The 27517-nt window shown below is 35.4% G+C and overlaps 1 protein-coding gene across 4 annotated transcripts in view; it reads right to left on the reverse strand.

The window, feature by feature from the left end:
• LOC143256033 (uncharacterized) overlaps positions 1 to 27517 on the reverse strand; it is a 66798-nt gene that overhangs the window by 20828 nt on the left and 18453 nt on the right. For 3 of the 4 annotated variants that reach the window (XM_076512614.1, XM_076512613.1, XM_076512616.1), the window contains exon 2: positions 153 to 370. In XM_076512614.1, the coding sequence (XP_076368729.1) occupies positions 153 to 370 (218 nt within the window). Of the gene's footprint in view, positions 1 to 152; positions 371 to 21689; positions 21889 to 27517 lie in introns of those variants that run through there. The other variant, XM_076512615.1, reaches the window with a different exon arrangement.

The following is a 27517-nucleotide window of genomic DNA, read 5'->3' on the forward strand; positions in this document are numbered from 1 at the left end:
TAGCAGATTCAAGACTTAAAGGAATGATACGCGCTAGTTATTACGGAAATAATCATTACACTGAAAAACCAAAGAAACGAAAACTAGTGCACATTGCTGAAAGGATGCAATAAAAAAAAACAATCACAACTTAAAACATCACATGTACGTACCCTGGGTAATAAGAAATATTTTGACAAACTGTTCGCCCTGTTTCTGGACAGTACTGTGGCTTTGGGAGGAACGTGGTCTTTGATGGAGACGTCTTTGGGTATATATAATCGGAGTGATAGTGGTCAGTACTAGTATGTGGGTGCCAGGGTTCTACATTTTGAGGATATGGTAATACCTGAGGAGGGAAGCCAATTAATCCCACCAGCAAAACATAAATCTGAAAGAGAAAATAAAATTACAATACATTTTGTGATTTACTTTTTAACACTATAATATTGAGAATGATCAATACTGATGGGGCATGTGGAAGAAATTTATGGTTCAATATGCTATAGGTTATTTCTTAAGTTTGGTGAAGAAGTCACTTACTATAGTTGGACGTAGGAAAAATCTAATTCAAAATATAAGATGATATACATATACGACTAGTCATGAGTATGTTACAAAGAAGCGCGAAAAAGCAAACAAAACTTTGCGAAGGAAAACGGGAAAAGGTGTGAATGGAGAAGATGTGAGCAAATGACATTGCATTACCAAGTTCATGTAGGCTTAATGTAAATTCTACCGACTCTAACTGCTTTATGATACACCATATACTTATGACCTATATTCATAATAGATCCATTAAAGCGAAATGAAATACATGCTAAATCGTTTCAAATGCCAGAAGCAAAACTTTCTCTTATGCATAAAAATCCGTGTTCTGTACATAAGTTGTTTGTATCAGCTGCACCATTTTATAAAATCGTGAACTATAGGTACATAATTATGTACTATAGGTGTCAGAGAAGTTTTTGCCTGTCTCAAACACATCAGTATTTTTAGTCTGTACCTGTTTTAAAACAAAACAAAATGAAACGGATTCTCCTAAAATGTAAAAACAAAACAAAAAGCACGCTCTTAATTTGAATTCATGTCTTTAATAATTGTTGGAATTTAGTTTTTACTTCTTCAAACAATGTATCACTAAAATCAAATCATGTATCGCCAACTTGTTTTTTCCCACCAGTCTACTTATTAGAAATATATTTCTATGAAATTATATTACATATATCGTTCTTTAAAACCAAATAAAATATATATTTACAAAAAACTGTGTTCATTTTCTTCAGCTGATAATTGGTTTACGTCAATACCAAAAAAAAAACTTGCTTTAAAAATTATTTTAAGAAATACGTACGATTAGATTGAATAATTTTATAGACTACATCTGTTTGACACGTGAGAATTATTCTTACAAACCATACACGCTAAAACCTTCGATTATTACTGCGATAAATTTTCTCCCATTATATGTCTCAACAACCGATTGTCAGTGTTAAGTAACATATTCTAAATATGTTTCATTTAAAAGCCGAATTTAATATCGAAAGCGTCTAACTAGTTCAAGAATGGTAAAAAACAAGGTAATATTTGGCGAATTGATTACATTGTTCTGATTATATAGGATTTCTAATTATGCTCTCTTAGCTACAACAATCAAAAGTTAAGGGTCGGCATGATCAAGTAGTTAAAGCACTCGACTCGTAACCTGAGAGTTGCAGGTTCGAATCCCCGTCGCGCCAAACATGCTCACCCTTTCGGCCGTGGGAGCGTTATAATGTGACGGTCAATCCTACTATTCGTTGGTAAAAGAGTAGCCCAAGAGTTGGCGGTGGGTGGTGATGACTAGCTGCCTTCCCTCTCGTCTTACACTACTAAATTAGGGACGGCTAGCACAGATAGCCCTCGAGTAGCTTTGTGCGAAATTCAAACAAACAAACAAACATTCTTCATCAGAAATATGCAACAAAATCTATTACTGTAATTCACGTCGTAAAGACACATGGTTTGATTAAAAAACAAACAAACAATCAAAAGTGAAATCCTTGTTCGAATTATTTAATTCTTACTGCTGATTAGCCCCCTGCTAGTACAGCGGTAAGTCTACGGATTTACAACGCTAAAATCAGGAGTTCGATTCCCCTCGGTGGGCTCAGCAGATAGCCCGATGTGGCTTTGCTATAAGAAAAAAACACACAACGCTTACCGCTTGTTCAGTCTTTTAAACATTTTTCTTGATCCAATTATTCACTATATGAGAAAATTTCGCATTTGCCGTTTTCTTTTTATGGAAGAAAATAAACTGAACAGATATCGATGTTGTTAGAAATATAAATGTAAAAAATATCTCTTCACGTAAATATACGGAATTTGTAATAAAATATATATTGTTTTATTTAAACTTTAAAAACTTACTTTAGGGACATTATCGACTGCAAATTATTTTACATAATATATACGAGGTCTGTTCAAAAAATACGCGGACAGTGTGAATTGCGCGGCTCCAGTTGGTTCCAGTGGAATCCGCTTGGTGTCGCTAGGTTCGCATAGATCAGCTGATTACGACGCCATTTCCCGATTGCAGATATCTTCATTTGTGTATTAGCTACGCGGTTTTAAGTGAAGTGCGATTTTTTCGTTTAGCGGATTTCAGAATGAATGACCTGAAGGAGCAATGACTTGCTGTGAAATTTTGTGTTAAACTTGGAAAATCTGCGACTGAAACTTTTGCCATGCTTAACACGGCTTACGGTGATGTTGCTATGAATCGTACGGCATGTTTCAAGTGGCATGAACGTTTTAAGGATGGTCGACAGTCCATTGAAGATGATGAGCGTCCTGGACGTCTTTCCACGTCAACTGACGACCCACACGTCGACAAAATCAACACCCTGGTGCGGGCAAATCGACGTCTGACTGTCAGGGAGCTTGCCGAAGAGTGTGGGATATCAGTTAAATCTTGTTACGAGATTTTGACCGAAAAATTTAAGATGCACCGCGTTGCTGCGAAATTTGTGCCTCAGAACTCGTGCGTTTTTGGCCAAACACTCGATCACTGTTCTTTCCTACCCCCCTACTCACCTGACCTTGCTCCTTGCCATGTTTTCTTGTTCCCCAAACTCAAAAGACCCTTGAAAGGAAGAAGATTTGAGACGATTCCCGAGATTAAGGCAAATGCGACGAAGGAGCTGGAGGACATTATAAAAGAAGCGTACCAGGACTGTTTCAACAAGTGGAAACACCGTTGGGATAAGTGTGTGCGTTGGGGAGGAGAGTACCTTGAAGGGGTTTCAGACATGTAACTTCTAAATAAAGTACATTTTGTTTTATGACGTCAGTCCGCGTATTTTTTGAACAGCCCTCGTACAGCTAACGTTTTAATATTTTTTTCCGGTTCTGTGAACAATACGAATGTTTTACAGCTGTAAATATTTTAAGCCAAAGTCGCTCTTATAAATTTGATATTTGGGTCACAGTTGGTAAATAAATTAGGTTTCTTATGTTTAAATATATACATATATATACTTAAGTGTAGGCGATGAAAATAATTTTAAGAAAAGCAAATACTGTAACCGGGTTGATGAAAAGAGTTATAAGTTTAATGAACCGTTTCAAAACAAACGGTGTTATATATATACATATACTTAAACGATAAGTACAATAAAAATGCAGTATTTTCGGATATACGTTATTTATAAGTCACTGCAAGTGCATTGTGTACATATAACGTCACAAAATTGTGCATTAAATAGATTATTATCTACTTAAACATAACAAAGTCACAAGTTATTTCAGGTCCCTTTTTATCTCGGTAAGTTACACTATAAAAACTTATTATAAGTATGAATACAGCTCAGTTGTTCTTATTGCTATAAGTATGAATACAGCTTACACTATAAGTATGAATACAGCTTACACTATAAGTATGAATACATTGTATATTTAAAAACGGCTGGTATTGGTACAGAAGGCACTAGTAGAGGAGAGAACAACGTTTCGACCTTCGGTCATCGTCAGTTTCACAAAGAAAGAAAGGGTTACTGACCGATAGCCGACCACATGTTTGAAGGCGGTTTTGTAATTGAGTGTAGGAATCTGGAGGGCGTGCTTAGATGTTGGATATATTTATTAATATAGGTATAAAGGTGTTCCTTTATACGGGTTTATTTTGGGCTTGAGTTGCTGTATAAGTAAGGCTTCTTTAATTTTGCTTTTGTTTACGTTTGATTCTTTATTTAGTATTTGAGTGTTTTCTATAGTTATGTTGTGTTTACTTGATTTGCAGTCTTCGAAAACGTGTTCTTTGAATCTGGATTCCATTTTTTTACTTGTTTTTCCAATATAGAAGTCGTGGCAGTTATCGCATTGTATTTTATAAATAATGTTGGTATGATGTTTGTCAGTGTAGTTTTTACACACTATAGACCTTAGTTTTGTGCCTGGTTTTTGAATAAATTTGCTACTAACTGGAATGTCATATTTTGTTATTAGTTTTTCCAAATGTTGGTTATTTTTCTGCTGATATCAGGAGTACATGGTACGCAGCAATATATGGTTTTGTGATTTTTAAATCGTGGGGTATATTTATTTTTGTTAGTTGATTTTGCTTTTTGTCTAGGTGTGTGAATATAATGTTTTATATGGTTTGTGGAGGAAACTTATTGATGTTGATGAAGTATTGTTTTATTTTGTCTAATTCATCGTTAATTTTATCTGGTGAGCATAGTTTTATGGCTGTGTTTATTTGGTTTCTTAGTATGTTGAGTTTTTGTTTTGTTTCATGTGCTGAGTCCCAAGGAATGTATAGTCCAGTATGGGTGATTTTCGGTGGATTTCTGTTTTGAATTGTGTGTCGGTTCTTGTAATTTTGAGGTTAAGAAATGATATTTGATTACTTTCTTCCTGTTCACATGTGAAGTTAATGTTGGGATGTATAGAGTTAATGTGATTGAAAAAATTAAGTGTGTGTTCTGTAGATGTGAATCCCGCAACCGTGTCATCTACATATCTGTACCAGTATAGTGGTGGATGTACGTAATGCTGTGTTAATTTCTTGTTTTCAATTTGTGTCATAAAAATATTGACTAAAGCTGGTGATACTGGGTTGCCCATGCTTAGGCCATTTGTTTGTATATAGTTGTGGTTGTTGAATATGAAGTTTGTTTTCATCGTGGTGAATTTTATGAGGGTTGCTAATTGGTTGCTGGGAGTGTCTATTGATGGGTTAGGGCCTCGGATATAGAGTTCTAAAGCTATCGTGCAGACTTCAATGGTTTGGACTTCTGTAAAGAGGGATATGAAATCGAAACTGGTCATTAAGGCTTTATGATTAAGTTGATTAAGGTTAGATTTGAAATTGAAGGAATACACACAATGTGATAACTGCCACGACTTCTATATTGGAGAAACAAGTAGAAAATGGAAACCAGATTCAAAGAACACAAAAAGTTACCTTCACACGTTTTCAAACACTACAAGTCAAATAAACACAACATAACCATAGAAAACACCCAAATACTAAATAAAAAAACAAACATAAACAAACGCAAAATTAAAGAAGCCTTACTTACACAACAACTCAAGCCCAAAATAACCAATACAAAGGAACACCTTTATACCTATATTAATAAATATATCCAACGTCTAAGCACGCCCTCTACATTCCTACACTCAATTACACAACCGCTTTCAAACACATGGTCAGCTACCGATCAGTAACCCTTTCTTTCTTTGTGAACCTGACGATGACCGAGGAAGGTCAAACGTTGTTCGCTCCTCTACATAGTACCTTCTCTATCTATACCAGCCGTTTATAAATATATAATTTTCTCTACAAGTGGGTTTTCTCGTCATCACGAAGTATGAATGCTGTTCAGTTGTTCTTGTTGCTATAAGTATGAATACAGTTCAGTTGTTCTTGTTGCTATAAGTGTGAATACAGTTCAGTTGTTCTGGAAGAGGAATAACACTTATACTCCGTGTATATATGTACCTCACAATTGTATTTTAGAATTTAAAGGTTCTCAAGTACAATAAAATGTCTTTTTGGACATTTTTAACCTAAAAACTTGAAACATATGCTTCGTGTGGAATACTTAAATACATAGATAAATGTTATTCCTTATTGAAATATTATGCAATCTTTTAGAATAATTAAAAATGCTGATATACAGGTCATCTTTATTATCAATAATCGCTTTTATTTAGTGTTGTTGTTAATAATAATAATACCTGTAATTAAGAAATAAGTGCTTGTAATTGTGTTAGTGCCGCTATACCGAGTTGCAACGAACAATAATAAACCTCCCACTTCATTATTTCGCTACTGACACGTACAGTTTTAAATTGGTACAATCAATGAGGTGACATTCTTTCTCGTCAACTAAAGTCGTGCTTTGTCTCTCTTTTCACCTTAAGGTGATTTATTTTTCTAAGTCTTTAAAAGAACCAGTTAGAAGTATTTATCCTCTGGTGCATACAATAAATACGACACTTGCATCAGTTAATTCATAGATCAGGTTTCATTCTCGTTTTTCGAATATGTGAATATGTGAATTACATCTATTTGTCTTTACCTTTGTTTAATTATTATAACATTATTTTCATTAATAAGCCATGACCGGACACGTAAAAGTACAATATTTGAAACCCTGAATGAAAATGCTGACTGCATCCAAATACCGTCGATAGCAAAATATCCTTAATATAAAAAATGAGTCACCGAAAGCTGGATTCTATAATAATGACCGTACTAAATGTCTGAATGATTTTATTTGGTGTATGCAAGATACGGGTGTTCTTGAGTTATACGGAGTCATGACATGGAGCGTCGTCAACAAGAAGTCTTAGGAATAGGGTTAGACGTACAGAGGAAACAAAGCAACAAAGCATCGCTCGTGTCATAAGACTGTTTACGACATACCGTAATATGATACTTTCGAAAGCAACCAACAACGCACACGTACAGGAGTAAGCCGACTGAACACCTTGCTCCAGTAATATATATGTGGCATTTATCAGTCTATGTATCTTACAGTGTTTACAATAAGAATTCTCCAGAGTAATAAGATTGCACTTTGAACCTGTTAAAAGGTTTATTACACTATATATATGATTCGGAGCCAATTTAATGAACATCGCGAGTGTTTGAATATTGGTCATCCTTCTGGGATGTTTTGGAATTTAGCAGTATACCATACAGGCATATAGAAGTAACTGTTCGCTTTATCAAAACCCAAATAGAGAACAAGACTGAAGACACTGTCCTTAATCCTGGATATTAAGGTACCCGTTGTTTGAAATATTTATTCTTGTTACAAATAGTGACAACAAAAAAAAAGGTCTGCCGCTAATGGCGCTGTGCTAATTAATCGAGATTCTACTGTAAAAATGAAAAACGGGAGAGACTCGATTTCCATTTACTATGATAAAAGTGTCTGAGTCGTCATAATTTTCTTATAGTTCACACGCTAAAAGCTTACTTTACATGAACCTTTACGCAATACAAGATTGACTTTAGTTACACTTCATAACACCTTTCCGCCTAAACAACCCCAATAGTTACATATTATATGTCCAAAATGGGAATTGTGAAACAAAGATAAATTTTTAAAGTGAAATTTTGGGCACGTGATGTTACTCATTCAAGAAATAATTGGGGGAGAAACAAGAGAGTACCTGTATAATAGCAAAACCCCCACAAAGGTACTAACTATTAAAAATAATGTTACTACGTCCTCTTTGTCATGCTGTCATTTGGGTAAGTAGGACTAAGCCTCAAAACTAAAATAAAACGATGTGTAACATTTGTGGTCACATTTGCCAACGTATCTTAAATGTACTCATGCGCCGTCTCACATAACGCTCCAAAGATGCTACATAAACATTTTATCCGTGTGTAGATAGCCTATAATACAGTTTATTAATTCAGTAGCTTTAGCAATTATCATCAGAATGAAAACATTTTTTAAAACTATAAAAGGAACTGAAAGTTTGGTGCCGTAGGCCTGAAAACGAATGAAAACGTGTAATCATATCTGCCATGTTCCTTACCAGGGATGCCCGGCATGGCCTAGCGCATAAGGCGTGCGACTCGTAATCCGCGGGTTCGCGCCCGCGTCGCGCTAAACATGCTCGCCCTCCCAGCCGTGGGGGTGTATAATGTGACGGTCAATTCCACTATTCGTTAGTAAAAGAGTAGCCCAAGAGTTGGGGGTGGGTGGTGATGACTAGCTGCCTTCCCTCTAGTCTTACACTGCTAAATTAGGGACGGCTAGCACAGATAGCCCTCGAGTAGCTTTGTGCGAAATTTCCAAACAAACAAACAAACAAATCCTTACCAGGTCTGCATTATAGTATATTTTTCATAACATAGATAAAATATGTAAGAGCATCATAGATCAAACTTAAATTTGGATTTTAAAATAATATTTGTACAACTAAAAAAGCAAAAGATGGATGTAAATTATTTATGAACACGTAGCATGCTTTGCGCAAACAAAAAAAGAAAGAAAATTCTCTTTGTGGCACATAACAAATTCTCCGATAAATTAATAAATCTAATTATTGTTATCATACTAGACTTATGAGCTAGCGCTTGAATATCTATAGGATTCTCGTGATTACTCTTACACTTAAATATCCAACAAATATAATGATATGTTCTGAAAAGCCAGTGATGAAAATTCAAAGTTATTGTCATCATGAACGTTCCTGAAAAGGTCAGTTTGAAAATTTTCATTTGCAATGTGTCAAGGAGAATCGATGGGAATTCTTTAAATAACTAAAGGGTTTTATGAGGTAGATAATACTAAGTAAAAGTGAGAAACAGGTATTCTAGTTTGTTCTATACAACCATGACAGAGCTGTAAATGTTAAATGTTAAAACAATATTGAGTTTCTTCTCATAAACCAGATGGCCTTTGTTTAAAGTTTGTTTTGTGTTTTTGCAAATATAAAAGCTTTTCTTATATCAAAATGTTACGAAACTTCCAAAAGTTTATGTTTCTTACATTTTGTTAATCGCAAATTTAATAGCTAAATTTCTTGTGGCAGCTAGTGTTCGTTTTGTTTTTTTTGGTGGGGGGAATTTTGCGCAAAGGGAAGACAGCTAGTCATTACCACCCACTGCCAACTCTTGGGCTACTCTTTTACCAACGAAAAGTGGGAATGACCGTGATATTATAACGCCCCCACGGCTGAAATGGTGAGCATGTTTGGTGTGACGGGGCTTCTAACTCGCGACCCTCAGATTACGAGTCGAACGCCTTAACCCATCTGGCTATGCCGGGCCTAGCTGGAGTGTTACGTTAATGTGCTCATGTTATTTTACTGTAAAATGGGACATATGATATAAGAAATCCATTCCTGGAATTCAGAAGATTTACCCAAAGTGCCTTGTGTAAATACAAACTAAATAGGGGATGCACCTTATAGTCTGAATTATCTGATATTTTCAACTTTTAATTTATTCTTTTCTTGGTAATTAAAAATAGTAGATAGAAATTACTGTAACGACTCCAACGTTTATTGTCTGAAATAGTTTCTCTGTGAATTCAGACAAAACCTCAATGAGTTCTTTATTCGTCGAATTTCCTCGGTTTTATCCATGAAATTTGGATAAGGTACTTCAATGTATTGGATGTCGGTTGTTTTAATAAAATATAACTCATGAAGTTATACATCTTATCAGGGTTTTCCCAGTTTCTTACTGGCTTTAGTCCAACAGAAAGTGGGTTTTCCTCAAATTATCTATATCATAACAAACAAAACTGTTTTAGTGACTACTACAAAAGTTAACGATAAATATCGAATGCCAATGTTTCGTTGAACATTATTTGTTGATGTGTTAAAGTTATTCTCTTAGGATATAAAACAATACTTTTATATCATATTGCCTTATGATAAGCTGCTGACGGTGCAGTTTGATTAGAACAAAACACAAAGCTAAACGTAAACAAGAAATTTGTAGCACAGTAAAAGTAATAATAGTAGAACCGTATGTGAGCTATTAGAACCACACCGTCAAAAATTGTTTTTTAGGACACAGAAACCTTTAAAGAAGTTATCAATTGTTGTGATATCAAAGTGAACCCCTGCAAACAACTGTGTCCACTCTTACGTTTGTGTTGTCAGTGTACTCCTTTCACAAGCTTACCAATGATGATTGGTCAATATTATTTCAATAAATTGACACTGCGTTATAAACAATCGATGGAGAGGTTAGTAGCCTTACAGAGACTGGTGTGCAGTTGGTTTTTGAATCTGAAACGACGTAAAAAATATTGTAATATCCATTGTCATTCTACCAGTTGCAACACATATAAATGTACTTTATCTGTGCAGTAATTGTTTCTAAGGCTCAGTGATCAATACCCGTCACTGAAGCTGGCCGTGTAACATAAATTGACTTTGCAGATGTAACGTTCGGCCATCAGATGTCCTTGTTTTTGTGTAAAGTTAAACACAAATCTACACAATGGGCTATCTGCGCTCTGCACACCACGGGTATCGAAATCTAGTTTCTAGCATTCTAAGTCCGTAGATATACTGTTGTGCCATGGAGGCCCATTAGATGTCAGAAAACATATTTTGAGTTAAGGCATTCGATGTCTTTTTAAAAACAAACGTCTACAGCTAGTGTTTAGATTGTGTTGTGTTGATGTTCGCATTAGCTATGAAGAGGGCCCGGAATGTCCAGGTGGTTAGGGCGTTGGACTGGTAATCTGAGGGTCGCGGGTTCGAATTCCTGTTACACCAAACATGCTCGCCTTTTCAGTCGTGGGAGCGTTATAGTGTGACAGTCAATCCCACTACTAGTTAGTAAAAGAGTAGCCCAAGAGTTAGCGGTGGGTGATGATGACTAGCTGCTTTTCCTCTAGTCTTACACTGCTAAATTAGGGAGTATTAGCGCAGATAACCCTCGCGTAGCTTTACCATAAATAAAAAAATAAGCTTTGAAAATTTGATAAAGTGAATTGAAGGTGAAAGTACCGTTTAAAAACATCAACAATAATTTGATATTATTTTAAAGAAACCTTTAAAATAATATCGCCTTTGGAGAAGGGAGATCCTTTGAAGGAAATATTCGTTGACGTACGCGTAATGGAAATATTTCACATTAAATAGCCATAGACCTAAATGACGCCTCAAACATAAACGTAATTGATTACATTTATTAATTATTAAAAACATCCGAAAAAATATCTTGAAACTATAGTTCAATAGTTTAAAACAAGCTAGTTGTTGTTAAGCCCACACTACACAATAGACTATATTTGCTCTGCCCACTAGGGGCATCTAAACCCAGTTCCTAGCGTTGTAATTCCGAAGATATGCCGCTGTGTCATTTAAAATGATATAATTACAACTGAAGAATGTATAGCACTAGCGAATTTTATTAAATAGAATATTTTTATTTTGAGAAACCAATATAAAATCGTGTGACCTATTTAACAGAAATTGTAGAGGTCGTTATATAAATTGATCACAATTACTGGTACTGAACTTTATTTATCACGGCCACGTGTAAACCCATTTTCAAGTGAACTAGTTTATTTTGATTGCAACAGAGAACAGGACTTTCTTGTCTACAAAGCGTGTAAGATATAGACAATGTATAAAAATAACTCCGTTGTTAAACAGTTATAAAAATGATGCTTTAAGCATTGTTTTAATTTATATTATTTTATCCATCGTTAGTTTCTGAAACTAAAATAGACAACTGATACATTACGAAACTTATCTTCGGTTACAGACACAAAATCGAACTTAGTTAAAAAGCTTTGTTTAGTTGTTTGTCGAGGTTGAATTTTTAAAATTATTTCTTGTTACGTGTTATAAAAATAATGGTCTGTCCTGTAATGTTGAAAAGTAATGTTATTATTTGTAATAATGTTTTACAAGCCTAAAAAAATAGCCAAAAGTCTATCATTAGTTAGCGTTCAATGTTTAAACACATTATGACATTTCACAAAAAAACAATAAATAATGAAGACAGTTCGATAATTTCCAAACGACAGTTTTAGTTCGTATAAATACGGAAGTTGGAGTAGTCGCGACAATTAAAAAAGCATATCAAAATTCGAAGTAAATACAGAAAATCAGGCTTTTTTAACGATCAAATACTGTCAATGCTTAGAGTTTATGTCAAAAAGAGGCTTTATAATACTGTTTGTTTGTTTTTGAATTTCGCGCAAAGCTACTCGAGGGCTATCTACGCTAGCCGTCTCTAATTTAGCAGTGTAAGAGGAAAGTCAGCTAGTCATCACCACCCACAGCCATCTCTTGGGCTACTCTTTTACCAACGAATAGTGGGATTGATCGTCACATTATAACGACCCCACGGCTGAAAGGGCGAACATGTTTGGTATGACGGGGATTCGAACCCGCGACCCTCGGATTACGAGTCGAACGCCTTGACCCACCTGGCCATGCCGAGCCATATGTTGATACTGTTTAACCATTAAATATCAAAATAAAACTGACAATTCAAATAAATCATCTGTTATAATAGATGTAAGATGCATAACTTCGACAGTTTTTCTGTGCATTGTTGGCAATATAAGAAAAAGAGAGTTGATAATAATAAATTAGTTTCAGGTCTATAAGAAATGTTCAAGTTTTTCTCAGTGAAGTTTCCAGTCATTTACGAACCCATAGTTAAAAGTTAGTTGAAAACTTGGTGCAACAGTTGAATTCATTTTTCACACAACACCATGCCTCTGCTAGTAAAGCGGTAAGTATACGGATTTGCGACTCTAAAATCAGTGGTTCGATTCCCTTCAGTGGCTCAGCAGATAACCCGGTGTGGCTTTGCTATAAGAAAAACACACACAGCAGTATACGTTATAAAATACTAAAAGTATCTCACCAGCATATCAACATATTGCTCTAATCTGAGAGTATTTTGAGAAAGGCATATCTTGGTTTACGTACTGCCTTCATCGTCTCTCGTTTAGCTTTGTGATTTTACAAAAACCTAACTAGTCTTCCAACAATAACTCTTATTTTTTTCTTCGATTTTTAGGTTTATTTCTTTTTCCACATGGGTCTTGATTGAACTTTCACATCTTGAAAGGACACCAACTTGCACACCAACGGACTTACAAATTTGGTTTAACCGTTGGACGAAAAATATGTTTATGAATAAAAACCTAAATAAAACCTTAAAATTAGCAAGAAAGTTAGATTTATGAATTCCATCAGAATCCATAACCCTGTGAAACCCAAAGTCCATCAAAACCACAGTTTTGTCGTGATCACAGTTGTCATAACCACAGTCCAACAAAATCAAACTATCGTGACCATAATCTTGTGAAAACCCAAATCTTTCAGAACCAGAGTCTATCGTTACCACTCTCCAATCAAAATCATAGGTTAACAAAAACTTAATATTCTCAATACCGTAATCTATCCAAATCATCGTCTGTCCAAACCACAGTTTATTTAAACCACAGTCTATCAAAACTATGATTTGTCAAAACCACAGTCTATGAAAAGGTCTGAAATGAACTGGACCCTTCCAGGTCGCGCACGGTAGGGTGGACTACGTATCAGAAATACAAAACGATTTCGCTTAACTCGCCCCGGCCCGGCATGGACAGGGGGATTAAGTCACTCGACTCGTAATCTGAGGGTCGCAGGTTCGAATCCCCGTCGCATCAAACATGCTCGCCCTTTAAGCCGTGGGGACGTTATAATGTGACGGTCAGTTCCACTATTCGTTGGTAAAGGAGTAGCCCAAGAGTTGGCGGTGGGTGGTGGTGACTAGCTGCCTTCCCTCTAGTCTTACACTTCTAAATTAGGGACAGCTAGCGCAGATGGCCCTTTAGTAGCTTTGGGCGAAATTCATAACAAACAAACAAACTTAACACTCTCCACACTTTCAGCTGTATTATAAAAGTGACAGCCAATGCCGAATAAAGTTATTGCACCAACAGACCTGCAGGATGGCTGCCTCTTCACGTCTTTAATTCAAATTTATGGAATTATATCTGAACACTATCGTTTAACTCAAGTGCACATAATGTGGCGTTCAGGTAAAAAATTTCTTTTCTATTCTATTTACTCTCACCTGATTATACTGTAAAAGCTACTCACATTGTAAATGTTGTCGTTTATGCAAATTAATCTGATCACGACTTTCAAATACATAAACATTAAGTTTTTTTTATTTAAAAATTTTAAAGCAAAACCAAGCAGAATCCGATAACTTTATTTATGTACTAGAATCCCTCGTTTCATATTGTTCTTTTTTCGTTGTTGTTGAACGGTTACAAATGTACCTTGAATTAAAATGGATCTCGTATCTCGTAAGAAAGTTGGATTTATTTGGTGAAAAAAAAAAACACGTGATAGTCATCACCACCCACCACTAACTCTTTTACAAACAAATAGTGGGATTGACTGTACCATTATAACGCCCCCACGGCTGAAAGGGCAAGCACGTGTGGTGTGGCGGGGATGTGAAGCCGCGACCATCACATTACCAGTCGAGCGCCTTAACCTTCTGGCCATGCCTGGCCTGTAAGCTTTCTAACCTATCGCTACGTCAGTATTGTGATCTTGTAACGTGAGGAAATCACATGAATGAAATATTATTTTAGTGTGAAAGCTGAAAGTGCTTCGTTATTGAGCAACGTTAAGGAGGAAAGACGCCTCCAACTCACAAACAGTTTTTAACTGTAATTATTTTGCAAATACAACATTTACTCAGCGTGATATATATCGTAGACAAACGTGTGTTGAGTATACGTGTTTGTCTACAACAAATTAATGAAAATGTTGTTTTGGGTTTTAAAAACATAGCCAGTGAAGAAATCTTCTTTCAGTTTTAAGCCAGAAACCGTGTTTCGATACCCGTAGCGAACATAAACGGATAACCCTTCGTGTAGCCATGTGCTTACTAACAAACAACCTTTTTTATTTTAACTTTGCACGTTCGCCATCTTCAACCATATATAATTTGTAGCTGTGGCACAGCGGCTTATAGAACGAATATACGTGTTTGTGTTTTTTCCAAGTATAATATATAATTACAGTTCTGGACTGGATTTATAACGCTAAAATTAGGGGTTCGATTCACTTCAGTGTGGCTTTGCTATAAGAAAACACACACAATCCCTATCGACTGATGCATTTTAACACGCCCAAGGTTTCATATATTAATTTACTCTAATCTTACCTAAATGAATTGAAATTCATTTAGGTAGACTGGTAGGTTTCTAGATGAGTAGTAAAAATGAGTCGGGTATACGCTCTCCTCATGATTGGTATTACTGACGCACAAAAATATAGCTAATAAAAGGGAAAAAAAAAGTATGTTAGACAAATATACTGTAATCCTGCCTAAACGAATTTTAAGTGCCGTGACTATTGAGGATTCCCTCTTATTTTCTCATCGAAGTAACTAATAAAATCTTAATTAATTAATCACGCGCTTCCTACTGACTACCCGTCACGCGAGTATCTGAGAATTGTTTCATCATTTGTTCAGCTTCACATGATATTATTATTATTGTCATTATACCAGGAAAGACAACCAAACAACAATAAAGATAAATGTTAGTACCTGTATAGCACAGATAGCACATTGTGTAGCTTTGTGCTTAATTCTAAACAAAAAACAGTAGCTGCACAGTGCAAAGAAAGGGAAAAGAAATCCTTCCCACGTATTAAAAAGCACGCACGTTTCAAAGTATGAAACATTGGAAATTAAATCAAAGTAAAACGAAACTGGTAAAACATTGGAATTCGTGATATAAACCGTATCCTGATATAAACCGTATATATAAACAATATAAACCGGATTCGTGATAAAACCGAAACTGGTATATAAACCGTCTCTTGATTTGTGATATAAACCGTCTCTTGATTTGTGATATAAACCGTCCCTTGATTTGTGATATAAACCGTCTCTTGATTTGTGACTTAAGTTAATAACGTTAAAGGATCCCCTGTTCGCCTACAATCTACCGTAAAATCGCCTATCTTTCTCAGGGATAGAAGATGTTGCCTTAGAATATAAAACTCTTTTGGACTATCTTTGAGGTTAAGAAAACAACCAATCATTTTCAGGTTCATCCTTTAGTTTCTAACCCATGTAACACGAATTTCCTTGACTATTAGTAAAATAGCAGTTCAATGAAGTAGGAAAGTGTCTATTTTACATGGTTATAAACATTGGTCTCTTAGTGATTCTGACTTAAGAAAATCCTTAATATCCGCAGCACTTGGAATTCATTTGGGCATAATTAGGTTAAATTATTCTATGAGACTTTTTTTTTTACCTTTTTATCAGCTATATTTTTGTGCACCAGCAGTACCAAGCGTGGAGCATGCGTATAACTAATTCAGTTTTAGCACTCGTTAGGATTTCTACGAACTTACCTTCAAATTTAAATTCTTTTAAACACTATGATACTAAATTAATCTATGAGATCTTGGGCATGGCCAAACAAATCAACGAGATGGTTTGATCTCTTCAGTACAAAACTGCAATTGGACCTCAAATCGGGCAAAAGATAATGGAGCCATTAACTAAAAATTTGTCCTTCGAAAGATTAAAACTCAGAACTATTCTATGAGCCGCTATTCTGCGGCTATAAATTATATTAAATTTGTCAAATTTCTATTTCATAACTATTTCGTTGTAAACTTGAAATCAATCTTCAAGCTTTATTCAGCTTTTATAGTTTTTAATATGATTCAAAACTGTAAAATAATATGTGAAAAAAGAAAGTAATTTTAATATGTGTGAATGTGTAAAGCTGCTTAAAATGTGCTATTTTATTACACTATCATATAAACACGTCGTACTAGGGACACTATAAGCACACAGTCCCATGTTTACACTATTGTATTCTAAGATCATAATGCTGTAAGATGGAATTGCCTAATCTCACTGCGAGCGTATCTAAATGGAATTATGTTTACTATCCGTACATTATAACCGGATGGTTCTGTGGTTGCTCTGGTAAACTCTACATTATTAGCACACGATATTGTAATAGCACTTATAAATGATGTGTTTTAAAAATATACTTTTGGGATAGCACTGATAATATATAGACTTGTTTTGTTTGTTTGTTTTTGAAATTCACGCAAAGCTACATGAGGGCTATCTACGCTAGCCGTCACTAATTTAGCAGTGTAAGACTAGAGGAAAGGCAGCTAGTCATCGCCACCCACCGCCAACTTTTGGGCTACTCTTTTACCAACGAAAAGTGAGATCGACCATTACATTACAACGCCCCTACGGCTGAAAGAGTAAGCATGTTTGGACACTTATGCATATTATGTTAGGGAAACATTAAGAAAACAGGCTGGTATGGGCAGGAGGTTAAGGCGCTCGACACGCAATCTGAGGGTCATGGATTCGAACCCCCTTCACATCAAATTTGCTGGCCAGGCATGGCCAGGTGGATTAAGGCATTCGACCCCTAATCTGAGGGTCGCGGGTTCGAATCCTCGTCGCATCAAACATACACGCCCTTTTAGCCGTGGAGGCATTATAATTTTACGGTCAATCCCACTATTCGTTGGTAAAAGAGTAACTCAAGAGTTGGTGGTGAATGATGGTGACTAGCTGACTTCCCTCTAGTATTACACTGCTAATTTACGGACGGTTATTGCAGATAGTCCTAGTGTAGCTTTACGCGAAAATTAAAACAAAGATTAATGAATTCTATAGTTAAAGTATAATGGGCTAACACAGACAAACTCTAAGCAATAACCACAAATTGTTCTTATAGAAGAAACACTTACATTACTTTGCACTGACGTTGGTTTTATTTTACATGAACAAATATTTTATGACATTATCATAAACTCCCTTCAGATTAAATCGTAGTAATTAACATTGCACTTGTCAGTTTAACGACAGAGCATCATCAATAACAGGTAAGAGATCATAAAATCAGGCTATTAGCCGGAAATCCGGGCATTCTGATGTATAATGAAAATATCGGGTCCTTTCAAAAACCCTTTAGTTTCAGTAGTTTCAAACATGTTTCATCACATGTCAAGCAATCCAGAAGAAGAAAACAAAATCTATAAAAAATGTTAGTTAAAACACTGCTAAGGTTGTATTATTCAAACTCACTAAAACTAAAATTACTTACCCTTCAGATTAATGTTTACCATACATTTAAGTACCTTTCACTAAGTACAGCACGTTCACTTCAGATGCATTTATATCCTGGAAATTAATTTTCAGAATACAGGAGAGGTATTTCTAAGACTTCAGTCCAGGTTTTCATTTGTCTCGATGACTCTGGTTTGTTTACACCATTTGAACACATACATAGACATACATATACTCTCCTCTCTCCCGCAGTAAGAATCCTGCCTAAAATGGTGTCGCTTTTATTAAAGACATACATCGTATAGAGACAACGAGATAGTTACAAATTCATGTCATGGCCAGGTGGATAAGGCAATCAACTCGGAATCTGAGGGTCGCGGGTTCGAATCCCCGTCTCATTAAACAAGTTCGCCCTTACAGCCTTGGGGGCGTTATTATGTGACGGTCAATCCCACTATTCGTTGGTTAAAGAGTAACCCAAGAGTTGGCTACGGGTGGTGATGACTAGCTGCCTTCCCTCTAGTCTTACACTGCTAAATTAGGGACGGCTAGCGCAGATAGCTCTCGTATAGCTTTGCGCGAAATTAAAATACAAACAAACAAACAAACTGAATGAGCACATATTTATATCAAACTTAGTAGCACATTACATCAAACTACCAGTGTTTGTTTACTGTAGTTGATTAAATAAGTATAATGTAAAACGAAGTATTGTTTCTATTAAACAAATATAAAAAAAACCTATTCTATTCTCAATACAGATTGTTCTAGCTTGCAGATACAATTTCATAAATATCTGTATATATTACTAACTTTATTGATTTCTGTTTTAATAGATATACCACAACCTTAGCCTTTTCAGCGAAGATAAACTGCTGGCCAAAATCGTAAGGCCAATGAACATAAAGAAAAAATATGTATTCTGCGTTGTTAGACGCAACCATTTATTTGAGTAGAGCTTAGAAAGATGAAAATAAGAAAAGGGAAAATAAAAATAAAAAAACCTTTTTAGCATTTAATAGGGAAAATGCAAACATTATGAAATTAGCCTAAATACTAGCTGGTCAAAAGTTTAAGACCATAACAAAAAGATGTCATAAACAGGGTAGGAAATGCACAACAAGAGATCTCAGTTGTGAGTTTCACGGCTATCATTGCAAATAACTTCAAACATTCGCTTTGGCATGGTCGATGTAAGCGTTTGCAGAAGGGTGGCTGGAATGTTATTCCAAGTAGTGAAGATGGCATCACGAAGATCATGCATTGTTTGGAATATACGTCCATTTCTATAGACTTCCCTTGCCATCCATCCCCAACATTTTCAATGGGGTTCAGTTCGGGCGAACACGCTGGATGATCTGAAAGAGTCACATTATTCGCCATGAAAAAGTTCTTTGTCCTGAGGGCATTGAGGATTGCAGCGTTGTCCTGCTAAAATATCCATTTATTTCTACACAAGTGAGGACCTTCAGTCAATAAGGATGCTCTCTCCAACATGCCAATGTAGCCAGCTGCTGTTTGATGCCCCTGTATAACCTGAAGCTCCATTGTTCCATGGAAGGAGAAAGCACCCCAGATCATGATGGAGCCTCCTCCACTGTATCGTGTAGAAAATGTCTCCGGCGGGATATCCTTATCATGCTAGTAATGTTGTAAGCCATCTGGACCATTCAGGTTAAATTTTTTTCTCATCAGAGAACAAAACCTTCGTCCACTTTTCTACGTCCCATGTTTGGTGTTTCTCAGCAAAATTTAACCGAGCTGTTTCGTGGTGTGAAAGGAGGCCTGACCTTTGAAGACGTTTACGGTTTTTAAAACCTTTCTTTCCGAGACGCCGTCTTATTGTTCTTGAGCTGAATTATACGTCCGTAAGGGACTTAATCTGGTTCGACGATCGTCTAGTGTATTGTCAAACAACCCGTCGAATCCTCCTGCTCAACACTGGCGAAATTTTCTTGGGCCGACCACTTGAAATTCTCGTTCCGTATCCCTCAGGGTCTTTTAAGAAACTTGTAACAACAGTTTTACTACGCCCAATCTCACCAGCGATGACACGTTGAAAGAGACTTTGCTTTTGCAGCTAGACAATTCTGCCACGTTCAAACTCTGTCAAGTTTTTAGCCTTTGCCATGTTTTTTCCCAATGTAACACAGGAGATGTCAGTGGGAGATGTTGGCAACGCTAATGTTTGAACACAAATGACTAAATTTTGTTATGTGTTTACCGATTAACGCTTCGTTTCAGTATGGTCTTAAACTTTTCACCAGCTAGTATTTAGGCTAATTTCATAGTGTTCACATTTTCCCTATTAAATACTAAAAAGTTTTTTGTATTTATTTTCCCTATTCTTATTTTCATCTTTCGAAGCTCTACTCAAATAAGTGGTTGATTCTAACAACGAAAATGCATATTTTATATTTATATTCAATGACCTTAATATTTTGGCCTGCAGTGTATAATGTTTTTCATACTGTTACCTCTTTTGCTGTAGACATTTCTTTAGAGCTAGTAAAATCGACTGACAATTAACAAGCAAAGTTTTATAAGAACCCACCTAGCGTGTACTTAACGAAACTGACTTAGCTTTTACTCCATAGAACATTCTAAAATACTGTTATTCCCTTACCAACAGATCAGTCTACAGTTGTCTAACTTAAGTGTGTATAAAAAAACTGTAGGTAGTAAAGTTTTTTAATATCTGATAATTCATGTTTATCTGACAACACATAGTGTTTATCGATTGTCAGAGAAAAATGTGGAGCGGGCGCTAAATGGATGTTTGATACGCGATTAAGTCGAGAGAGAAATCAAATCTCGGGAGACGAGAATAGTCAACACTTTGGTTTCGAGTACTTATATATAGACTGGGTTAACGCCCTATTGCTGGGCATGAAAATAGAAACAGGAAGAAAGTATATGTAGTTTTAACCACTCCATAGTTCACGCAGCAATGTAACGAAAGGAAAAAAAGGCGAAAAAAAAAAAAAAGTTTTCCAAGTTTGGCAATCGTCAACAATTGTACCAGCTTCCAGAAACAGATGTCGTTATTGTAAACAAAGAAATAATTCACAGCTATAACGTACATGGTACGAATTCTTACGTTTTACAAGCAAGCTACCAACGTGACCACTCGAGTGAAGAAACGACTTTTTAAATTATATTTTCAGATATTAAAAACTGAACTACAATTATTGTTCGTCAATCACGACAAAGATTTTAGTTTCGATTGTCCTGCCACCTGACTTTGTTTTTACTATTTTATGAAGTTGTTTTCGATTTCGATAGGTGTTATCCCATTTAATTACAAATTCAAATTTTATTTCTAACTGGCTTTAAATAGGTTAGAACAAAATTCCAACCTTGTGATGAAATGTTGTAAATATAGTCAACGACAATAACTTATATAAGTGAGAAAATGTGCAGAAACAGATATGGGAGATCTTACATTTAAAAGTAATGAACGAGTAAATAAAAACAATAAGAATGTGTAACAGGAACATTCCGACTTACATGCACGAGGTCTGCTTCAGTCTTAATGAAACTAGAACTACTCACCCTTTAGACTCGTTTTTTAAAATAAAAATTAGTTTCAACTCTTACGTTATGTAACAATAAAGGTTCCATTTACCATCAATTAAATATTGTACTTGAAGGCACAACAAGCATGTCATGACTAAAGTTAGACTAACTGAGGTTTATCATAACCTAGATTATAGGTTATTCCCGCTGATTTCTCCAAGCCCGTTCCCTTGGCTGTGGTTTCGCTAGATAGTAGATAGGGACAGTGGGAATCTCGTTAATCCATTCATGCGCGTCACTAATTAGATGACGAGGCATTTGGCTACCTTAAGAGAGTCGTAGTTAACCTAGATTATAGGTTAATATTCCTTGTTCGTAACCTGCGTACAGGGTTAATTACTATCTACAAATATAATGTCATATTTTCTACTGTGTGGAACATTCGTACATTTTATGACCATAGTCCGTTAGTAACAATCATAAATAACGCACACTATTTAATTTCTCGAGAAAAAGATATCAGGCCAGGATTTTATCAGGTTTTGAAAATAATGATTTAAACGTTATTAAAATTGCTATTTGTGGTGGAATAAAAAGTTAGTTTGTTTGTCTTTACAATAACCAGATATTGATTCTTAAAATGAATTTTATATTATTTATTTAGTTTATATTATTTACTGCCTTAAAATGAAAAATATATCCAATCAAGACCTCTGTTCACCCACCCACCAGCGGCTTATAACGCTACAAATCTGGTTTCGATAAACGCCGTGGGCAGAGCATACCTAGACCATTTTGTAGTTTGCGCTTAACAACAACTAAAACAGATTCTTAGGTCTTGGCACATCCTACATATATCAAGCACTATTTAGTGTATAATTTTTGTTAAAAAGGCGAAATAAAATAATGTTAGAGAAAAGACGATGACAATTATCTTCTGCTATCAGATAAACATTATCCGTATAAATATGTTGCTTATCTCCTTTGATGATGTAACACTATCCGTATAAATATTCCTTTTCTTTCTTTTTTGTTCTTGTGTGATAAATAAATAATAAATAAACTTGTCATTCCAAAAATTGTTTCATCTCGAAGTCTACATTCAACGTTCAAAGGAGGTTCATTTCAACCTACACTCTGTAAACGTATATTATTGGATTATACTGGTTTTGGAGAAATCCATTTCTCATCAGTAACCCTGAACACAAATTAACCAAGGAGAGATATGCTTTGTAGTCACACCATTCGTACGTTTGATACTTTCCACTGTGATATAGGTCCGGCTTATCTCTCTCTAGTTAACTTGTGTTGAGGTTGATTGATAAAGAGTGGAATTTTTCGACATTAGCATAACCCAACAATACACAATGAACGTCGAATTCGAAACTACACAATTTTCGGAATACTAAGTATATTTATTGTATCTGCTATTGTGCGGCTATATAATGTGAACAACTGAATAGTGGCCAATGACACGTTTCCTTCACTTCACCTATCCAGCGTTATAGGTTTTTCTTATAGTGATTACAAAGCACGCTCACACCATTATAATACGTTTTATTTTTGGATGATGAAACATTACCCATAGAAACGTGTTCTTGGATGAAGTAGTTAACATAATAATGTGAAGTTTGGTATTAGAAACAGTTACTACAATATAAGAGATGGAAATTGTGCATAACTAAAGATATATGGAAAGAATGTATTGTACTTCAGATAATTAACATTTTAGGAACATTGTTCGATGTAATAGATTAGGCTTAACTGAAGAGTTCTGGTACTTAATCAAGCGGTTTCTGAGAAGTGGCTTGTAGCGTACAAAAGATAGACATTAAATTATACTTTTACATATATCACTCTCAAAATCTATAACCTACTGATTAGACAAAAGAAGAAATAAAGCAAAGCAGAACGTTATTTTATTTTTTTTCGGTTTAAAACGCCTCATTACTTCGTTGGCTTTGATGTTTAATATTATTACAATAGCAATAATCAATTGAGAGTAGTGGCAATAATAATTACTATAAGTTCTACCTAAGTTACCTACTCCCTAAGTTCTAAAAGATTTTGTAGTTTGTTGTATTTTGGAATTTATAACCTATATATAATAATAACATCTAACAGTTGAGATTTTTATTTCGAGATGATTGAATACCCTTTCTGGTACAATACAGAAGACCATTAATACTACCTTACACGTCCTGATGATAACCGTATTGTTTTGTGATGTCACATGTTCTTCCTAGAGGAAACTGGATTGCTGAGTACCTTCTCTGACATAAACCATATTCTTATTCTATTCTGTTTTGAGTATTCCCATCACTTTTGTCTTCTGGTGAATTTTATAAAAATAATAATAACAACTACAAAAATGATAGCAATTTATATAGAGCTTTTCATACCATATACTCTCAAAGCGTTTCACGTGTTACATTGAAACGTATTATTTAATAAAGCAGTAATTCAGAAAAAAAGTTTTAATAAAATAGTAAATTTTTGTTACAAGCTTATGTACACTGTTAATGCTATTTACGTCTGTGTGACATTAACAGTTTTATTTAAATTTGACTTTTGTTAGAGTGTAGCATGTATTTAACACAGAGGGTAGGTTATCTGGTTAAACAACCCAGACGTATTACTTATATGAGGATGAGCAGACTGTATTTTTGATGTGTAAGAAAAGAGAATATAAAACATCTCATGAATAATGTATGGGTGTTACTGAATGAAAGAGAAACTCTCATTTTGTATCGTTACTACCCTAAGTTGAAAGTATGGATGTCATTCTATCCACAAACAGGTGTAGATAAAACTGCCATTATGTACCGTTACTACACTAAGCTGAAGGTGTGTATGTCACTGTATCCACATCCAGGTGTAGATGAAATTGCCATTATGTACAGTTACTACACTAAGCTGAAGGTGTGTATGTCACTGTATCCACAACCAGGTGTAGATGAAATTGCCATTATGTACCGTTACTACACTAAGTTGTATGTCACTGTATCCACATCCAGGTATAGATGAAATTGCCATTATGTACCGTTACTACACTAAGCTAAAGAGAGATGGTAATTAATCAAAACGTATATTCAGGTTAGAGAAGCAAACATTTTTTCTTGGATAGAAAATAGACATGACATTCCTTTCGGAAGTGAATCACCATGGAAGACAACAAACAAATCCCTATGGAATGTATCCGGACAAATCCTGAGGTACTATGTAAGGAAGTGGAAGTTGTCAATGTGACAACTCCATGGGAAATATACAGCGACGTTCCGTGAAGTCTAAAATATATTCACAGTATAAAATATAAAGTTATGAAAGAACGTCACCCTTCAGGCAGCAGAAAGACAGAACAATGCAGATGATATGTGGATTGTTTTGAACGTGCTTTATGATAAAATGTTTATGCAGCAGGTTATAGTTAGGAAGCGCAATCCTCCAGGTGTGATTTTATATTTAGAAAAGCACTTTTAAAGACGGAAATAATTTGCTATATTAGTCTTAGTGGTAGACAAAAGGTTTAACATTGATGTATTGTTTTATTATTATGCATGCGTTCCAGAGACTCTGTAGCAGTAGTATGATTTTCATTATTGGTTATATAGTTTCTGTACTGTCATAACGACACTATGTGGTCCAAGTATTATCTTGTTATAACAACCCTAGTCCTTCGTTTGTCTGCTAGATGACGTCTCCTGTACATTAAGATGTTTTAGTGTACTTTTAGCCTGGATTCAAATTATTTAGAAGTGGAACATCTTTTGCTGGTTGAAGTATCACGTCACTGAACTTGACAGCTAACCAATACTGCTGGAAAACAGAGATTACGAGATATAATGTCCACTGGATGAAGAAAAAACAAGCTGATGTGCAAATTTCGGGAACTTTCTTTGTGTCAGTTTTACTCCCAGTTTTTTTGGTTTTTTTTCCAGAATGAAGACCCTTAGAAATCGGTTCAGCTTTTCAGTGTTGAGGTCATCCATCTTTGAAGAAAGAATAATTAAAGACAAAGGTCAGATAATGTAGAGAAAAGACTGTTTATCGTCGCACGTGGATACGCTCTCAGTTTTAATGTTTCTGTATTGTAGCGAATAAACATGTTGTTCATTTTATTTAAAGTGTTCACGTTCTCTTGTTTCCATTATTTCGAAATAATGGAAAACTCAGTAGAACGCCCTCACTCGGGAAGTTTCCTTGGCCGAAGTTGCAGTTATATGCGGATATTTCAAAAAAATTTTCGATTAATTGTTTTTATTTGAAAATACCACAACAAGAGATCCACCGGTATTCCTTGGTTCCATATATTTACATCGGATGGATAGTATAAATACACCATATCTCCTTCATTCTTTTGAAGTCCACATTTGAACTTCGCAACTAAGTTAAACCTGAAGAAAAAAATAGGGTTATCGGTTCAAATGAAGAACATGCTTGGATGAAAATAATAGAGTCCGTCCCCAGTGGCACAGCGGTATGTCTGCAGACTTACAACTCTAGAATCCAGGTTTCGATACCCGTCATGGGCAGAGCACAAACAACCCATCGTGTTGCTTTGTGCTTAACTTCAAACAAACAATTTTTATAGAATCATGTTTTCTGAAGCTGTCCCCTTACTTTGTATTAAGTAAATACAGTAAAATATTAAACACTATCTTCAAGACATTGTCGGAATGAAATCACAAAAAAGAAAATATAGATAGGCAAAAATAGTTTTTGGAGGTGATGCATTGGTCTCATGTCGCGATGAATATTCCATTGAAAAGAAGAAAATGGCCTTAGATCTGCACTATAAGAAATATGGTCACGATTCTGTTCACTATTTCAAAATTAAGCTTGTCCCACGCTGAAGAAGTAATTAATAAGTCCAAGAAAAGTCCAGACGTTGTTTTCCTGTAGCTGGATCGATATCAACTATGAAATTGTGAACTACTTTATTAACATTTCAATCGAATGGAAGGCTCAAAAACTACCTAAGTATCTGATGTTATTGTAAATTTATACACTGTAGAAGAATTAGATGGACAAAGTAATTATGTTATTTCAAAAGAGTGCGAGTACAACCATATACTCCATGTAGTGTGCGATGGTAAAACAACAAAAGGAAAAGCGAGAAGCCTGCCTGAAATGTCTTCAGGCGAAGAAGCCTGTGAAAAGTAAAATATTGATTGCATCTTACAAAATCTTTCTGCTATTATGTATATAAAAACGGCTGGTATGGATAGAGAAAGCACTATGTAGAGGAGCGAACAACGTTTCAATCTTATTCGACCATACCAGCCGTTTTTACATATATAATTTTCTTTACAAGTGGGGTTTTTCGTCATCACGAAATCTTTCTGCTGATGGTTTATTTGTTTGTTTTTTGCAATTTCGCACAAAACTACTCGAGAGCTATCTGCGCTAGCCGTCCCTAATTTAGCAGTGTAAGACTAGAGGAAAGGCAGCCAGTCATCACCGCCCACCGCCAACTCTTGAGCTACTCTTTTACTAATGAATAGGGGATTGACCGTCACATTATAACGCTCCCTCGGCTGAATAAGCGTGCATGTTTGGTGCGACGCGGGGATACAAACCCGCGACCCTCGGATTGGAGTCGAACGCCTTAACCCACCTGGCCATGCCAGGATCAGGGAATTTATATAGACGTGCGAGTCACAGAAAAGATCAAGGAATTAATATAATCCTGCGAGTCACAGAAAGGATCAGGGAATTAATATACAACTACAAGTCACAGAAAAGATCAGGGAATTAATATAAAACTGCAAGTCACAGAAAGGATCAGGGAATTAATATAAACCTGCGAGTCACAGAAAGGATCAGGGAATTAATCCAAACTTGATTTAAGAAAAATAACAAAGACTGTGTTTTCTATAAAATCAAATGTTTATACAATTAAAATCGTTCCTCGATGCATGAGGCAAAATTAATTAA

This window comes from Tachypleus tridentatus, chromosome 7 (genome assembly GCF_004210375.1).
Source record: "Tachypleus tridentatus isolate NWPU-2018 chromosome 7, ASM421037v1, whole genome shotgun sequence".
Lineage (NCBI taxonomy): Eukaryota > Metazoa > Arthropoda > Merostomata > Xiphosura > Limulidae > Tachypleus > Tachypleus tridentatus.